The 16,404-nt window shown below is 44.4% G+C and overlaps 1 protein-coding gene across 5 annotated transcripts in view; it reads left to right on the plus strand.

The window, feature by feature from the left end:
• Positions 1-16,404, plus strand: part of YPEL2 (yippee like 2) — a 60,125-nt gene that overhangs the window by 37,961 nt on the left and 5,760 nt on the right. For 3 of the 5 annotated variants that reach the window (XM_019636700.1, XM_019636702.1, XM_019636701.1), the window contains exons 3-4: positions 12,239-12,282; positions 13,292-13,400. In XM_019636700.1, coding sequence (XP_019492245.1) covers positions 12,239-12,282; positions 13,292-13,400 — 153 coding nt within the window. Of the gene's footprint in view, positions 1-10,052; positions 11,743-12,238; positions 12,283-12,592; positions 12,746-13,291; positions 13,401-16,404 lie in introns of those variants that run through there. The other 2 variants (XM_019636699.1, XM_019636703.1) reach the window with 2 other exon arrangements.

Genomic DNA, 16,404 nt, shown 5'->3' on the forward strand with positions numbered 1-16,404 from the left:
AATGTTCACCCTTGTAAGAGACCTTACTCAACCCCCTCATTTCACAGATGATGCAACTCCCGGCTGAGAAGATTAGGGATCTGCCCAAGGACGTCATACTAGTTGGAGGCAGATGCTCTAGCCTCTTCTGGCAGAACTGGGAGTGTTCAGGCTGGTTATTCTGACCCAGTCATATTCTGTTTCTAGAGGGAGTACCGACGGTCACCAGTGCTCAGCTTTGGCGCTTTGGCAAATACTCTGTGCTCAAGTCTTTCTAACATTTACATGCTCATGTCACTTTCATAAGAGCTCTTTGGCTGTGATTTCTTTCTTTTTCTTTTTTTGAAAGATTTTTATTGGGGAATTGGGGGATGGGAACAGCGCTGGGGAATTGGGGGAAGGGGAACAGACAAGTTGCTGTCCTTTCTGTTCTTCAGTCTAGTTGTGGAAAACGTTGCCTCACTGGCCCAAGTTGGCACCATCATTGCGCTCTTCCCGGGCGAGGCAGATCAGTCGCAGGCTTCTGGACGGCCGCTCACGGCGGCTGCTGGCCGCTCACGCTGGCTGCTGGCTACACACGGTAGCCCATGGCAAACCACTACAGCAGGGGCTGCAGCCTACGCCGTCACCGGCGACTCACGGCAACCGAACTCCAGGTTGAGCTGTTGTTCAGCATCTTAGCTGTGGAGGGCAGTGTCACTGGCCCTCATATGTGGGATCTGAACTGGGGCCCTCTGGCATCCCAAGCCAGCTCTTAACCAGCGCGCCACTCGGCTGGCCTTGGCTGTGATTTCTTCAAGCCCCACCACAACCCTTACCACCATGACACTTTTAAGTAACATCATCTCTCCCTTCATAACTCTGCTCAAACCCCAGTCCCTGGGGGTTTGCGAATACAGAGTTTAAATGTAGTTATATGCTAATATGCTCACCGGAGGGAGCCTAATGCTGGAAAACTGCCACGGTGGGGAGAACATATTCATCAACCTACTTTAGTTTGTATGTGCAACCTCAAGTCCAATAGTTTAAGTAAGGCCTGATGCTTTAATGAGCATTTCCATGAGAAGAAAGTGTATAGGGAACACCTAATATGAAATGAAAAATCAGGTGTAGAAGACAGTGGTGAACTTGGTGAGAGTAGAACCATGCCATGTATGGGAAATTGGGAGAACTGGTAGAAGAAAGGCTACTGCCATTTCTTGAGGGCCCGTGGTATGCCAGGCACTGTACTTTCTGTGAGGTGGGCATTATTATCCCCTTTGGCAGATGAGGAACTTGAGACCAGAGAGGTGGACCTATCCAAGAACACACAGTAGAGAAAGTGCCAGAATTGGGAATTGAATCTAGTTCATCCAACTACCTAATTCTTTCATGGCACCAAGCTACTCAACTGGGAGAAGTTTACCTCCTAGAAGGAAACCTTGATGTGGCAAGATAACAGCATTAAAGCTGTAATCTGAGGTGTTATTTGACATCAAAGGATGGAAAGAGGGAGGATTCAGAGAGCTCTCAGGAGACAAGAGTTCATTCAGCTCATATAAGGAATTTTGGTCTTGTCGGAACAACTGGCCATAGAAGGGGCTTCCTCAGGAGGTAGTGGTTTCCTATCTGGGAAAGTATTTAAGCAGAGGTTTGGTAGAAATGTGGACAACAGCCATGTCTCAGGTGAGTGGTTGGCCTTTGGAGCGCTTTCAAATCCCAGTGGTCTATGGAATTAAAACTGGATAAAGTCATGTGCATATTTTATTTTGAAATCCTCCACTGGACTCTACCGCATGAGATTCTTGCAGAGTGCAATTAGTTAAGTATTTCTCTTTTTATAAACTCCCCAAGCATTCTTGTGGGTTCTCTACTCAGTCTTGGTCATGAATTTCAGGTGGTGACAAAGAAAGAAAAGATTTTAAGGGGCTTCTTTGCTTTTAGTGTTTTTCCCCAGGGGTTGTGAAATGAGACTCATTCATTCAGTAATGAGCTGGGAAAGCCGTTTTGAGGCCGGAATACAGAGAACATCCCTCGGTGGTCCTCAGTCAGCCTTAAACATTGTAGGTTTACAAATTTAATTTTATCCGTTCACTCAAGTAACCAAGCTCTGGTGAGGTGATTCACCCTAACACAGCTCACAGGAAGCTAATTAGTAGGCCAGAATTCCAATTCATTAATTTACGGTGGAACAGCTAATTCTGAAAGCCTGAACTGTGTGTTATCTTCCTTGAAGGTAAACCCACTTGAGCGAGAGAATTAGATGTTGGCAGTTGTTAAGTAAATATAGAACCAGAGTAAGGGAAGTTGAATAGCCTAAGAGGTTTTCATCAGTGTTGATGGCTTGACCCATGCTTCTTCATCAGAGACAGATTTTCCACGTGAACACACTCTAGAAAAATCTTGAGATTTGGGGTCAAAACCCTAGGTTTAAGTTCTGACCTTGACTTTGATTTATAAGCCATGTAAAACTGAGCAAGTCACTTGAGCTGCCTCTGTAGTTTTGGAGGTTGACTCGGTTAATAGACCGGGGGTGCCAAAAAAAAGTATACACATGTCTTGTATTCATCTTTTGTTATTGGTATATATTGAATATTACAACTTTAATGCCGTTTTTTTCCTTTCTTAAAATGTGTGTACGTGTTTTTGGCACCTTCCGTATGTGAAAGTGCCTTGTACTTTCTGGTTACTATTACGTATATGTCAATATTAGTCTAATTCGGTTAGGCTCCTTTCTTTTAGGAAGTCACTTAGCACACACCCCTTCATTCTCCCTTAGACTTTGGAGCCAGACTGCCTGGGTCTCTGCTATGTATTGGTTGTTTGAACCTGGACACATGTCTGAATCTTTCTCTGCCTTACTTTTCTCACCTGTAAAGTGGGGAAGATGATCGCACCTACCTCATTAGATTGTTCAGAGGATTAAATGACTTGGCTATGTAAAACTGTTTGAATCCTGCCTGGCACATATATAGTAAGCTCTATATAAATGTGAGTCGTTACTGTTGTTTTTTCACAATTTCCAATTTAATGCGCCACCTCAATCTCATCTATCAGCTCTCTCCAATTTCACTGTAGGGATTGCTTGTTAGAAAACATTTTAAAAGCAATCCCTTCTGTAGTTTCAGTCTTGGAGGGAAGCCTTTTCAGGCCTTTTTGCCTGGATTGGTTGCAGGGAAAACTTACCTTGAGAGTCTGTAGGTTTTACCCACTAATTTTCACAGGCATCCTTTGTATAGTAGTGTAAGGACATTTTCATTTGCCAATGCACAGTTGATTTTGGAAACAGAAGTGTAGATTAAAACATAAATCTAATAAATTGGCATTTGTCCTTCCTAGGTATATTAACTTGCATGATCTTTTTTAACTTCAGCAACTCGTAGTGAATTGTTTTTAAAGGCCTAATGGTTTTGAGAGAAATTTGAGCTCTATTATTTCAGCCATCTTAAAGTTTTAGTTTTATATCTGAATGAAATGCAAAGGGCCCAGCTAATGATGGCTGGCCGCCATTACATCCTGATTCCATCTACCTCTATTCTCTAACTCAGAAACCAGTCTCCCTATACAGGTCTGGAGAGGGTGACATGTATAGGGCTTTCTCCTCTAGAGGACCGGACTTGTATGACTGTGAGAAACCCCTGCTCTGTATCCTTCTCGAGAAGGCATGTGTTCCATGCCTTTCCTATGGAAAGCAAGGAGGGAGTGCAGGATGTTGAGAGCTGGCAGCCTCTGTTTTCCCACCAGCTGCATGTTTACATTGGCACTTACTGTCCTGACCATTTGCCACAGACTAGAGAGAGCCTTATCTACTCTTGGTTCATCAGAGAACAACCACACAGCCCCAAGCCACTTCTGAGGCCCTTGGACAGCTGGGAGAGGTGTGGGAGAGGCACTTTGGAGGTCTGTAGCTAGAGGGGGGCTTGGAAGAGTCTGGGGACCTCTGGTAAGACAGCCCAGCCCTTCCAGACAAGTCACGCACTTCCCATTTTCAATCCTGAAAGCCTGTGGTGGTGTGAAAGGAAGCAAACATTTATTAAAAGCTTTTTATGAGTCAAGTACTGGGCTTTGTGTTCAGGCATTCATTGAGCACTCACAGTATCCCTTTGGAATAGAGCATTATGGAACAGACGTTATGTTTCTCCTTTTTGTAGATGGGACCCTGAGCCCCAGAAAGAGGAAGTGACTTGCCCAAGGTTACACAACTCTTAAGGGCTGGGTCCAAGGCCTCCCTAGCTCCAAAGCCCTCATCCTTTCCACTAAACATTAGGCAGGCAGGAAACCACGAGGAAGCAGACCTTGCAGGGTCTTTCTTCCTTTCCTCTGTTCTAGATCCATCCCTGAAAGCAGTCATGTAGGTCAATAGGAAGGCAAATTGAAAAGGTCTGATCATTAAATATCTTAGATCCGAGAATCTCCCCCTTTCGGCAATAAAATGTAGCTCCCACGCCCCTCACCCACTTTTGTTTTTGATGTTCCATTCTTTACAACATGTATGCTCCCATGCCCTTGGAATTTTATGACTCCGCACAGCAGATATTTCCTCCTTTAGAGCCAGTCCCTTCCCTGCCCCTCCCTCCATCTGTTTTAGGGAATGTGAGGGTAAATTGAGACCTACCAAAGCTCAAGGCCAGGGGAAGAGGAGTAGGAGGCCATACTTCTGCCCCCAGGCAGCACACATGGCTTTTTACCCCATTCAGAGTTCCTAGACAGCTATGTGAAAACCTTTCATAAACCATAAACACATACAAACGGCTTTGTCCTTTTCTAGTCTTAACTGGTGACCTGTGTCCTAGTGTGGAAGTCATACAGAGTCAGGAAACTCTTCCCCTATAACTAACCCAAGTCTATTTCCATTTCCTCTTGCCCTTATTATAGAGAAAATGGAAGAAACCCCCTTTATTCTTCTTTCCTCTTAGCCACATGGTCACGGTTTCTTTTTCAAGTTGCACTCGGGTTCTAATTCTGGAAGCTTTCATAATTGTCATTGTTCTTTATTATCACTCTTTTCACTTTCTCCATATGCTTCCTTGGGGTGAAAGCCAAACAGGGTTCAGTATTATTTTGCTTGGGTTTCAGCTCTTTGGAGTGAAGCCTGTGGCTTACTTCAACCCTAATTAGGAAACTCCACCAGGTCTAACCATGGATGGAGAACAGAATGAGAAAGGAAAAAGGACTGGCCTGACCCTCCCCGGCCTGTCAGTTCTGTTGAGGTGGGGGTGTTTAGCTGACACCCCAAGGGCAGGGGTTTGACTAATCCTCCTTTGTAGCTCTCTAACTAATTCTTCTGCTGCCTTGCACTAAGATGATATGTAGTATAGTATATAGTGCCTTGAGCATATCTATACAGACAGAAAGTAGATTTGTGGTTGCCGGGAGTTAGGGGCCGAGGAAATGGAAAGTGACTGGTAATGATGTGAGATTTCTTTTGGGGGGTGTGAAAGTGTTCTAGAAATAAATAGTGGTGATGGTTGCACAACCTTGTGAATATACCAAGAGCCACTGAGTTGTGTACTTTAAAAGGGTGACTTATTATAGTTTTATCTCTCTTTGGAGAAAAAAATAAAAGGGTGACTTATGGTCATGTGACTTACATGTCAATTAAAAAAACCTCAACTTTATGTTTGTACCAACAAGGTATATTATAGCTATATATAATAAAACAAGTTCTAACAACAACAACATGTATATAATGCCTTGAACTTTAAGAAGCACTTTGTTTTATACACATTATCTCATCTATTTCATATACAAATCTGTTGTGGGTGTGAATACTATTCTATTGTGCCCATTTTGCAGATTAGGAAATTGAGCCTTAGAGAAGTTAATTGGCTTACTCACGTTCGTAACATGGCTAGTATATGGCAAGACCAGAATTCAAACTCTGGCAGTCTGCCTTTTTGAAGCCCGTGTGATTAAAACTGTGTCTGTGGATTGTAGATTGTAGAAACAAGCACCATGTACTTTTAAAGGATTCACAGGATATTATAAGTGGAAAGGATCATGGGGAACTTCAGTCCTCTTCCTCCATTTTTATGGGACACCGAGTTGCAAAGAGTGGAAGACCTGCCTTTTGTCGTAATAGTAGAGGAAGGGGAAAATAGCGTAACCGAAGAAAAGAATGTTGAAGAACCAAGTAGATGAGAATCAGCCTGTTCATTCATCTTTCTTCTCCAGGCTCCCGAACAGGCCAAAGAGGAAAGATAGGGACCTGACCTGTTAAGTCTGCACTTCATTTGCCTTGTTTTGCTTATTATTCTCAACAACCCTGTGAGATACAGGCATGGTTTCCATCTACAGATAGAAAAGATGTGGAAGCTGAGAGGGGCCCAGAAATTCTCCCAAGGTCAAGTAGCTGGTAAGTTGAAGTTGTAAAACCAGAATCTGATCCTGAATTTCTGGTGCCGAGACTAGGTCCTCTTATCATATTACAGCTGTGTAGGCAGGTGGACATCTGCTTCCCTCATCTCTCCGTGCACCTCCTGAGGCACATGCTCTGTTGATAATGGTTGACCTTCCCAGCGAGAGGAAGGGGGCCTGTGTTTGAGAGGCTCTGCTTCGTGCCAGGAGGACTTCATGCCTATGTCTTTCAAGGGAACAGGTCTCGGGGGCCAGCCGGGTGGTGCAGTTGGTTAGAGCATGAGCTCTGAGCAACAGGGTCGCCTGTTCGATTCCCACATGGACCAGTGAGCTGCCCCCAAGCTGAGCTGCCGCTGAGCTGGCTCAGCTGTACAAGGTTGCCGGTTTGACTCCCGCATGGGATGGTGGCCTTCACCCGCCCCCAACTAAGATTGAACATGGCACCTTGAGCTGAGCAGCTGCTCAGCTGGTGAGAGCGCACACTCTTAAAAACAAGGTTGCCGGTTCGACTCCCAGCATGTGATGGTGGGCTGTGCCCCATGTAACTAGATTGAAAGCTGTGACTGGATTTGGAACTGAGCTTGCGCCCTCCACAACTAAGATTGAAGGACAACAACTTGACTTGTGCCTGTCACCAAGGGGAATGAACCCACCTGTTTGCTCTGTTGCCACCTGCCCGCAAAAGTATTCGTTTTTCAGTTGCCCTCCTACTTTTAAAAGGAATTGCTGTCTTCCAGCCTTTCAGAAGGGCCAGAAATCAGTGGTTTTGGCTACTAAACAGGAAACTCAAAGCCCTTTCCGTTCCTTTGAGCTGGCTGGAAGGGCTGGGCCTGAAATGATTACTTTCCTTTAAAGGACAGCAGAAAAGTTTTGTGTAATTTAAAAAATAACAAAAACCCTTTCCTGGAGCCCTGAACTCCAGCCTTGGTTAATACATAACACGGAAAAGGGCTGCCTTGTTGCCTGGCAGTAATGACAGCAAACAAATGTGTCTGACAGTCTGTTTGGGATCTCCTGGTCTGAGATTCTGTTCGCTTCCTTCTACTGGGTTCCTTAACCTCCTTTCAATCTCTCCACCTTTGGTACCACCCTCACTCAAGGGAGTCAGGCTGTGCCTGGTGGTGCCAGGCTGGGCTGGGCCCCACAGGATACAGTGACCCAGCCGGGGCTATTCTTGTCTGTGTCTATTTGCAAGATGCCTGTTGTTCTCAGTCGCTGTTTTTCCCATCATAACTGTTGACTTGGCAGGGGCCCAGTGTGGAAGCCATGGGGGAAGAGCTTCCAGAGTCCTGCCCCAGGAAATTCAGCTGCTCCTGAGTGCCAGGCTGAGGAAATAGGTTCACAGACACTTGCTCAGGGGTACGTGCATAGATACTGCCACTAAGACAGCCTCGCTTGGGTTCGGCAGCCTTTGCAGTGTGTGGTGGGCCTCTGCCAGCACACTCTCGTAGAACAGGCCTGGAAGAACCGTGGTGGCCCTGGGAGGCGCCTCTGGGCCTGGCTGGCGTTTCTCCTCTCTGCCGTGCGTCCTCCCCTACCCTCACTCTCTAGGAATTCTAATCCGTCTGGCGAGAGAAAATTACTCTTAGGCCCTACCCTGGAACCCCCACAGCAGGGGCCTCCAAACTTTCAAAATCATGCATTCCTATCGGTAAAATGTTTGAGCATATACTCCTAATATACGCATACTCATAAATGGTATACGTGTACTGCTACGTAATATGTACATTATAAACATAGATAAGAAGAAACTTCTTACAAAGAAAGGTTAGGTTGAGATGGAACGTGAGCATCTCTGTGTTTACAAAAATCATGACTCCCCATTTTTCACCCCTTCTTCCAATTACACAAAGATTTTTGCTGAACTTTGCAGTTGCTCTTGCACATTTTTCAGAAAAGTGGTTTTTACCAAGGCTTCAAATCCCCCTGAAACTCTTTGCTTGGAATTCTTCTAAATAGATTAGGAAATTATTTACAATTCCTAATTGTACGAAGATAGGGGTACAGTGTACAGACATAGGAAATTTTAGAGATGGCTTATTTAAAAAATTTTATTGGAGTTTTAAAAAAGTGATTTCTAATCTTACACAGTAAAATTCACCCTTTGGTATACAGTCCTATGAGTTTTAACAAATACCTCGTCTTATCATCACCCCCTCAATCAAGATAACAGGACAGTTCCATTGCCCCCTTTATCCTTTTGTGGTCAAATTCTCCCCACACCCTTAACCTTTGGTAACCATGTATCTTCTTAGCCTAATGCATTTCATTCAGGTTTATCCATGTTATGTGTACTGATAGTTGGTTCCTTTTTATTATAGAGTGCTACTATATGGATGTACAGTTTGTTTATCCAGTCACCAATTGAGAAACATTTAGGTTGTTTCCAGTTTGGGACAATTATGAATAAAGCTGCTAAAAACATTCTCATACAGGTTTTGTGTAAACATAGATTTTTTTTTTTCATTTCCCTTGGCAAAATGAAACCGCCAAACTCTTATCCAAAGTGGCTGTGCTGTTTTGTAATGTAGGAAAGTTCCAGTTGCCATACATTGTTGACAACATTTAGTTTTGTCAGTTAAAAAACAAAAATTAACCATTCTAATAGATGTGTGGTGTTATCTTATTGTGTTTTCAATTTGCATTTGCCCTAATGACTAGCAATATTGAGCATCTTTTCATGGGCCTGTGTCTAAGAAATCTTTTTTTTTTTCCTCCTCCATCCCCCAACCTCTGGCCTGTCTAGCAACCGTCAGTTTTTTCTCTGTATGTCTAAGTCTGTTTCTGTTTTGTTTGCTCATTTATTCTGTTCTTTAGATTCTACATATAAGCGAGATCATATGGTATTTGACTTTCTCAGTCTGACTTATTTCACTTAGCATAATACTTTCTAGATCCATCCATATCATTGCAAATGGTAAGATTTCATTCTTTTTTTATGGCAGAGTAATACTCCATTGTATAAATGTACCACTATTTCTTTATCCAATCGTCTATTGATGGGCATTTCGGTTGTTTCCACATCTTGGTTATTGTGAATAGTGCTGCAGTAAACATAGGGGTACATATATTTTTTTTGAATTAGTGTTTTTAAGGAATCTTTTCTAATATAAGGTCACAAGGATTTTCTCCTGTGTTTTCTTCTAAATGTCATTTTTCTGTAATTTTTAAATTTTGGTACAGGCATATCTTTTTTTTTTTTTTAGCTTGGCCACCCTGCCACCTGTTGGCAGCTCAGCGGCAGCTCAGCTCAGGCTGGGAATCGAACCGGTGACCCTGTTGCTTAGAGCTCTCACTCTTGAGCGAGCTCTTAACCAACTCGGCTGGCCCTGTCAGCTACTTTTTACCACAAAGGCCTGCTTGGGATTGCTCATCTTTTTGCAAAAGAAAAATGCATAACTTATCTTTCCATCTTTAAGTACTTTGATGTAAGTGAACCTCTTTGTGGTACTTTGTCCCTTTACAAACAGTTACAAGGATCCTACTGTTTAAAGATTCTCTTTTTATAAGACTAGTCTCATTATTGACATCCTATAGCATAGAAACAACAGGATTCATGATAAGCTGAAAGCAAAGGCAGAAGGGTACCCCCACTTCTCTCTCTCTCTCTCTCTCTCTCTCTCTCTCTCTCTCTCTCTCTCTCTCTCTCTCTCACACACACACACACACACACACACACACGGTGAGGGCTCCATACTTCCTTCTAGAAACCTGTACACACATGACACAGACTAGCCCAGGGAAGATCCCAGTGGCCATCCATATATTATAACTGTTAGATAAAATTTCTAGTATTTTTTTCCTACCCTGGAGGATTGTCTTGTTTACCTTCTGGGGACACCACTGCCCTGAAAAGTCTTACAGTGCTGCCTCTCTCCCTGCATTCGCAGTTGTACCTAGCAGATAATAGATGACCTGTGAGTATTTGAGAAATAAATGACTTTTACTGTCATAAATGGTGAAGCTAGGATGCTTTGTGTTGTCATTTTCCTGTCTGCTTTCTTCTAGAATTTGTTTTTCCCTAGCCACCTTCTTCTAAGCTCTAAATGTAAAGGTCTTGATAAAAATGTCTTAGAGGATGACACTTCCAATTAGCTGTAATGTAGGGCCATGGAATCATAAGACAATATAACTTTGGAGCTGGAAGGGGACTTGTAAGTCAACTGGTCAAAATTCTAACTTAAAATCAAATTGGCAAAAAAACCAAACAAACAGAATGAGAGGAGTCCAGAACCTGGATGCCACCGGGTGCCTCTTCCTGGGGAGGTCAGGGACAGCCTTGCGCAGGAGACGAAGCTGAGCCGAGACTTAGGATTGGTCAGATGAAAGAGCCTCCCCATCTGAGGGAACATAGTGGGCAAAGTTGGTGAAATGCAGGAACTGCATGTGGTTTGGCCTGACTAGAGCAAAGGACACAGTGGGAAAGTAGCAAGAGGAGAGATTGCAGAGGTTGCTGGGGCCGGATGGCGAAGCTTCTGCTGCACTGGCAGTGCTTGGGTGTCTCCGTGCTCCCAGATTGAGCTGTCAGTTTGGCCAGATCAATGGTCTGCATCTCTGGGACATTGTCTCATTCAAACACTTGGCATGGACTTACGGGTCCCAAGTTTTGAGGCCCTGACACACATTCGTGCTCAGTCTTAGCCTGGGCGCTCCCATGTTCCCCAGGGATGTTTCAAGACCCACAGGGAAAGAGAGAGCACTGGTTTAGGATTGAGCAGCAGTTGCTGGGGAACATCTGGAGCTACACTGGGAGCGAAGGCTTTTGATACATTTGTATGTTAGAGGCAGCCAACATTCTAGCTGTCCAAAGGCAGTTTTTCCACAAGTCAAGAATTTTCTCTCAGGCTGGCGACACTGATCCCTCAAGTCCTGTGCTTCTGACAATGACTGTCTTGTGTGCAGTGATCTGTGTCCTGTCTGGTTCTCTCCTACCGTCTGGTCATCTGTTAACCAGTCACCCCCTGGATTTCTCCAGCTACTGAATAACAGAGGTCATGGGAGAGCCCTTTATTTGTTTGTTTGTTTTTTTGGAGTGGTTTTCAGAGCAGACTAGGATTTTTAATTCAGGGTACAATGGTCAGATCACATTAAAAATGCAGGCAGCGATGCAGAACACGGCTGGTTCATGTCAGCCAGACATTTCAGTGTAACCAGAGGAGGGAAACACGGATAGGGGCTGTGTTAATGAAAGTAGATGCCAAATTGCATGGCAAGCGCTGGCTCCTGTTTCTCCTCTCCCCTGCCACCCTCCAGCCGGAAGAAAGAAGCTCATATTTAAGCTCGAAGTTAAAATGGGATTGCTGCTTAATGAGCATTCCTGTGATCTAGAGATCAAGTTGCTTACACCTCCAAAGGAAAGATCCCATGTACGAGGGTTGTAACTGTCATGGCAGTTAGGATCTACAAGAAGGCAAGATGAGTGAGAAGGTGGGTTTGGTGGTTTATTCTTACCTCAGGGATTCTAGGCTGTCTTCTGCGGGGTTGGACCCTGCAGGGCAAGCTCAGGTGCTGCCAGTGGTTTCCATACCCAAGACCAACTCAAGGAAAGCTGTGGCCAGTGCAGATGGCTGAAGTCCAGTGGGTCTAGGAAAGGCCAATGTGGATTAATTAACTCAGGTGGATTCAGACCATGTGAGGAGGGAAGTTTTTAATGATACTGTGGAGTTTGGGCTTTTCACATCTTCTCACCTGGGCTGGTGAAAACAGTCCCAAGTGTGGGCTGGCCCGCACGCTGTAGCTCTGTTTATTCTGCCTTCTTCTTCTCTTGCCATGCCATCTGCCAGCTGGACTATTAACTGGCTTACTGCTTCCTTTTTGTTGTGTCAGTCCTGGAAGGTCATGATTGTTGTGATTTGGGGCTGGTTTCCCAGATGGATGGGTGAAATGGACATTTTAACTATCGATTTGTTTTCTTGCATTTCAGTCGTTCCAAGGAAGTCAAGGACGAGCATACCTCTTTAACTCAGTGTGAGTGTCCCTGAATAGTACATCCACTGTTTGGTGCAAATATTGAGGGGTGGGGGAAAAACACAACACTCAATGATAATTAAACAATGGACCCTGTCCTCTGTGCCACAATAAAAAATAATAATAAAAAAATCTGTGGAGCATTACTCTGCACAAATGGCAGCCAGTTGTCTTTGGGGAATTTTTTGGAAGCATCTTTGACTCAATATAATAAATCCACTACTCCCAGTAGGTCCATCAGAGGGATGTGGTCTCATAGGGAAGAAGCTGAAGAGCTTCTGAGAGCCTCAACATGAGGTCTTCTAACCAGGTGTGTGGGATGGAGAAAGCGAGTGAACAGAAGACAACAACATCTGCTGAAGGATCTAAGGCTGGAGGGCAGGCCCAGTTGGGGAAGAGTCTTCATCTCCTGCAAACGCACAATCTACCACAGCCCTCAGTTGGTACCTGGGCACATCCCAGGGTAAGGAAGGTGAAGCTCACTCAAGCCTGATGACCTGTGACAATAAAAACTGGCATGTTTGGCTTGAGACAATGCCTGCTCTGTGGAAAAGAGTAGTGTATTTGATTCCCAGGGCTCACTCAGCCTTGTGATCAGGACCAGGCTGGGCCACCATGTTTGACATCTCCAGCCACACTAAGTCCTCAGTCAGCTCTGAGGACCTGTGCCCATGGCTTTGGACTCCACAGTGTGGTGACAGTTTGTCCCCTTAAATCACAAGCTTAAAAGCATTTTTTAGAAAAATTCCAACCAGAGTCTCAACCATAACAACTATTTTTAGTAGACTCATTGAATCAGACCCGAAATTCACTTCAACAGAGATTTTCTACCTTTTGGGGGTTGTTGTTGATTTCAGTTATAGATGATGCCCTCCTCGGTGTTGGCTTCCCTTGAGGCAGCCGTGCTCGGTTAATTTTTTGCTGGAAGCTCAGCTTGAACAACTGATGATGAACATGTGACTAACTTCTCTCTCTCTCTCTCTCTCTCTCTCTCTGTCCCTTGGCATAGAGTTAATGTGGGCTGCGGACCTGCAGAAGAGCGAGTGTTGCTAACAGGACTGCATGCAGTCGCAGACATTTACTGTGAAAACTGCAAGACCACTCTGGGCTGGAAATATGTAAGTACTGAGGAGTCTGGTTGGTGGAGAGAGGACCATGAAGGGGTTAGCTGAGAGCCTCATATTAGAAGAAAGCTTTCTATGGCCTTGGGGGATTGTCTTAGACCAGGACAGGAAGCGGAACTCAAAGAGCACTTCCTGGCACACTCCTCTGTTTGCCACACGCATTCTTCCCTATTTCCCGATCGTCCCCTCTTCCTGCTCATTCCTTCACACCCGCCCCTGAGATACACGCCCTTTTACCTTTTAATTTAGTAAATAATCATAATAGCACGTAGCATTTCCTGACAGCTTACCATGTTCTAGACATGCATTCTTTTATTTATTCTTCACAGCATCCCTCGGGAATAGGTCATATTTTAATCCCTATTTTATGGATGAAGAAACAGGCTTAGGGAGGATAATAGTATGTCCGATGCTATCTAGCCATTACATGGCCAATCCAGGGTAGAGTCCAGGTCGTGGTCTGGCTGCAGAGCCCATGCCCTTTAATGCTCGTCAGTGTCCCCAGAATACCTCTTAGGTCCCAGACACTGTGCCAGGCATCCTCAAACGTTGTTAATTAATGTCCACTGTCAGATAGAGTCATGGCTGGACTTTCCCAGCTGGACAGTCATCCCTTCATTGCTTAACTCAACAAATATTTTTCACATCTTCTTGGTACCTAGGAGCAGTCCTCTGCCAGGGTGGGAGGAGGTATACGTGTTCAATGAAAAGAAACTTGTACTATCGTTGCTGCTGTTATTATTATTATTGGCAGATCTTTCCACAATGCTTTTCCCTGCCCTCTCTGTCATCGTGGGGATCTTGAAAACTGAATCTTCCCTTTTCCAGGAGGGCATTTTATTTCATGTAAAATGCCTCAAGTTCCCTGTCCTGTCAGTTGCCTAGGGTCAGTGTGGGGCTGGTTCATATGGACCTGCGTTAGTTCGCTTCTGCAAGAGCCTGAAAGAGAAGGCAGGACTGCTGGCGGAGTGGTAATGCTGTGTCAGTGTAGGTTTGTTGACTGTCACCAATGTACCACTCTGCAGGATTTTGATAGTGGGGGAGGTTGTGTATGTGGGAGCAGGGAGTGTAGGGGAAACCTCTGTGCCTTCTGCTCCTTTTTGATGTGATCCTAAAACTGCTCTAAAAATATGAAATCTATTTTAAAAATGATGTTGCGCAATGGAAGCCAGGCATAAAAATATGATTCCATTTAAATAAAAGTTCAAAATATTGCAGATCTTAAAAACTGCTGCAGATGGAGTCCGCAATGTAGAGGCACTGCCTTCAGAGTCCATCTTTTACATCTCCCTTGAAATGTTCAAGAGGAGAAAGAAGAAAAACCTAGACATCATGGTTCATGATGCCAAGGTGGTTTGGCCAGAGCTCCCTATGGCGGCCTTGATGGTTCCTTGTGGGAGAAACTGGCCTTGGCCATTCTGTTCCCTCTGTATGGCCACTGGTCCCATCTGGGTGATCTGGGGGCCACAGTTCTGGTGTTGATGATCCAGAAATGTTCTGCCCCTTCTCTGTTTCCTAACCTCTTGTTTATGTTACTCCTTTGAGGATGTGTGGGATTACAGACAGAGGTAAATCTGAGTTGGTTGGTTTTGCTCTTTAAAATGATTCACTCCTTTGACAAAGCTTTATTGAAAGCCTTTGTGCTGGATACAAAAGCGAAGCAATCCAGTCCTTGCCCTCAGGGTGTTTATAGTCATGGCACTAGGGAGAAAAAGCCACAGGTAAACAGGTAAACATATGACAATTATAGTGATATGCACGCGACAATCGAGGAACATCTATCTCCCCAAATGTTTATTTATTGATCACTTCTTGTGTGACATGCCCAGTGCTCAAATCTTTCATTCCATTATTTCTCCTGACCCTTACCATAATCCTGTGAAGTGTTTATAATTATCCCAATTTGGAAAGTTTATAATTTTGTACATTGTAAATGGTTAAGTGATGCTTCTGATACTAGGAAGCAGAAGTGGGATTCAGTCTGGGGTGTTATAGACTCCAGATGTGGTACTATGTCCACTGGAGTCCAGTTGTGACATTTTGCAAATGCCCTGTGGCTTGGAGGCTGTTGATTTTTTTTCTTTTCTTTTTTTGTTTTGTTTTGTTTTGTTGTTGTTTAGTAGAGATACATTTTCACTTCCCTAGTTTGTTTGTTTTTTTTCCCCTCTCTCCTACCCTGAACACAGCTACTATGGAACAATAGGTCTTATTCCTGACCCACATTCTCTGTTGTATACACACCTCTTACACGCACATACAACACCCACTCACTGGGGAGTAATGAAGTGTCAGGGAAATTACTGCTGAGTCCACAGCTCTTGTATGTGTGTGGCGTACTTACTCATTCTCTCTTTGATGCCCCTCCCCTCTTCACTGTGTGGAACGATTCCTCTCTCAACAGACTCAAGCCTGAACTCTTGTTCGGAAACCCAAAGCCCCTGAGCTCTAGCAGAGAAGATGCAGTTCATATAAATGCTGCCTAGAACCTATCGACCATAGGATTTAGTTCCTTACTCATTTGGGGATTCAGGAGGAAGAGCTGATGTCCACTGCTTCTGTACATCAAGCTTAGCCATCTAATGGTTCTGATGATACACCAAGATGTTTTGATGTATCTGTCTGCAAATAAAATAGTCCTTTGATTCTACACATATTCAGGACTTCTTTCTGGGAGGCTCATTATAAGCTGGGAAGGTCCACCATGCTGCAAGTTTAGGATGGTCATCTGCCAGGTGCTTTGTATTGAGCTTTCCCTCTGGGGGCCCGGCAGCTGGGTGGGGCTCGAGGGCTGCCAGGTTCTTCAGTCTGGAGTACAGATAGCACCTATCTCCCTAGAGAAAGGCAGTGAAGGAAAAACAGACCACACATCTGACATAGAAAGAGCAAGATAAGAAATGAAAAGAAGTCCTATTGGGGGTGGCCAGGTGGCTCAGTTGGTTAGAGCTCGTGCTCTGAACAACAATGCTGTCGGTTCAATTCCTGTATGGGATGGTGGGCT

Source organism: Hipposideros armiger, unplaced genomic scaffold, assembly GCF_001890085.2.
Source record: "Hipposideros armiger isolate ML-2016 unplaced genomic scaffold, ASM189008v1 scaffold_29, whole genome shotgun sequence".
Taxonomy (NCBI): Eukaryota; Metazoa; Chordata; class Mammalia; order Chiroptera; family Hipposideridae; genus Hipposideros; species Hipposideros armiger.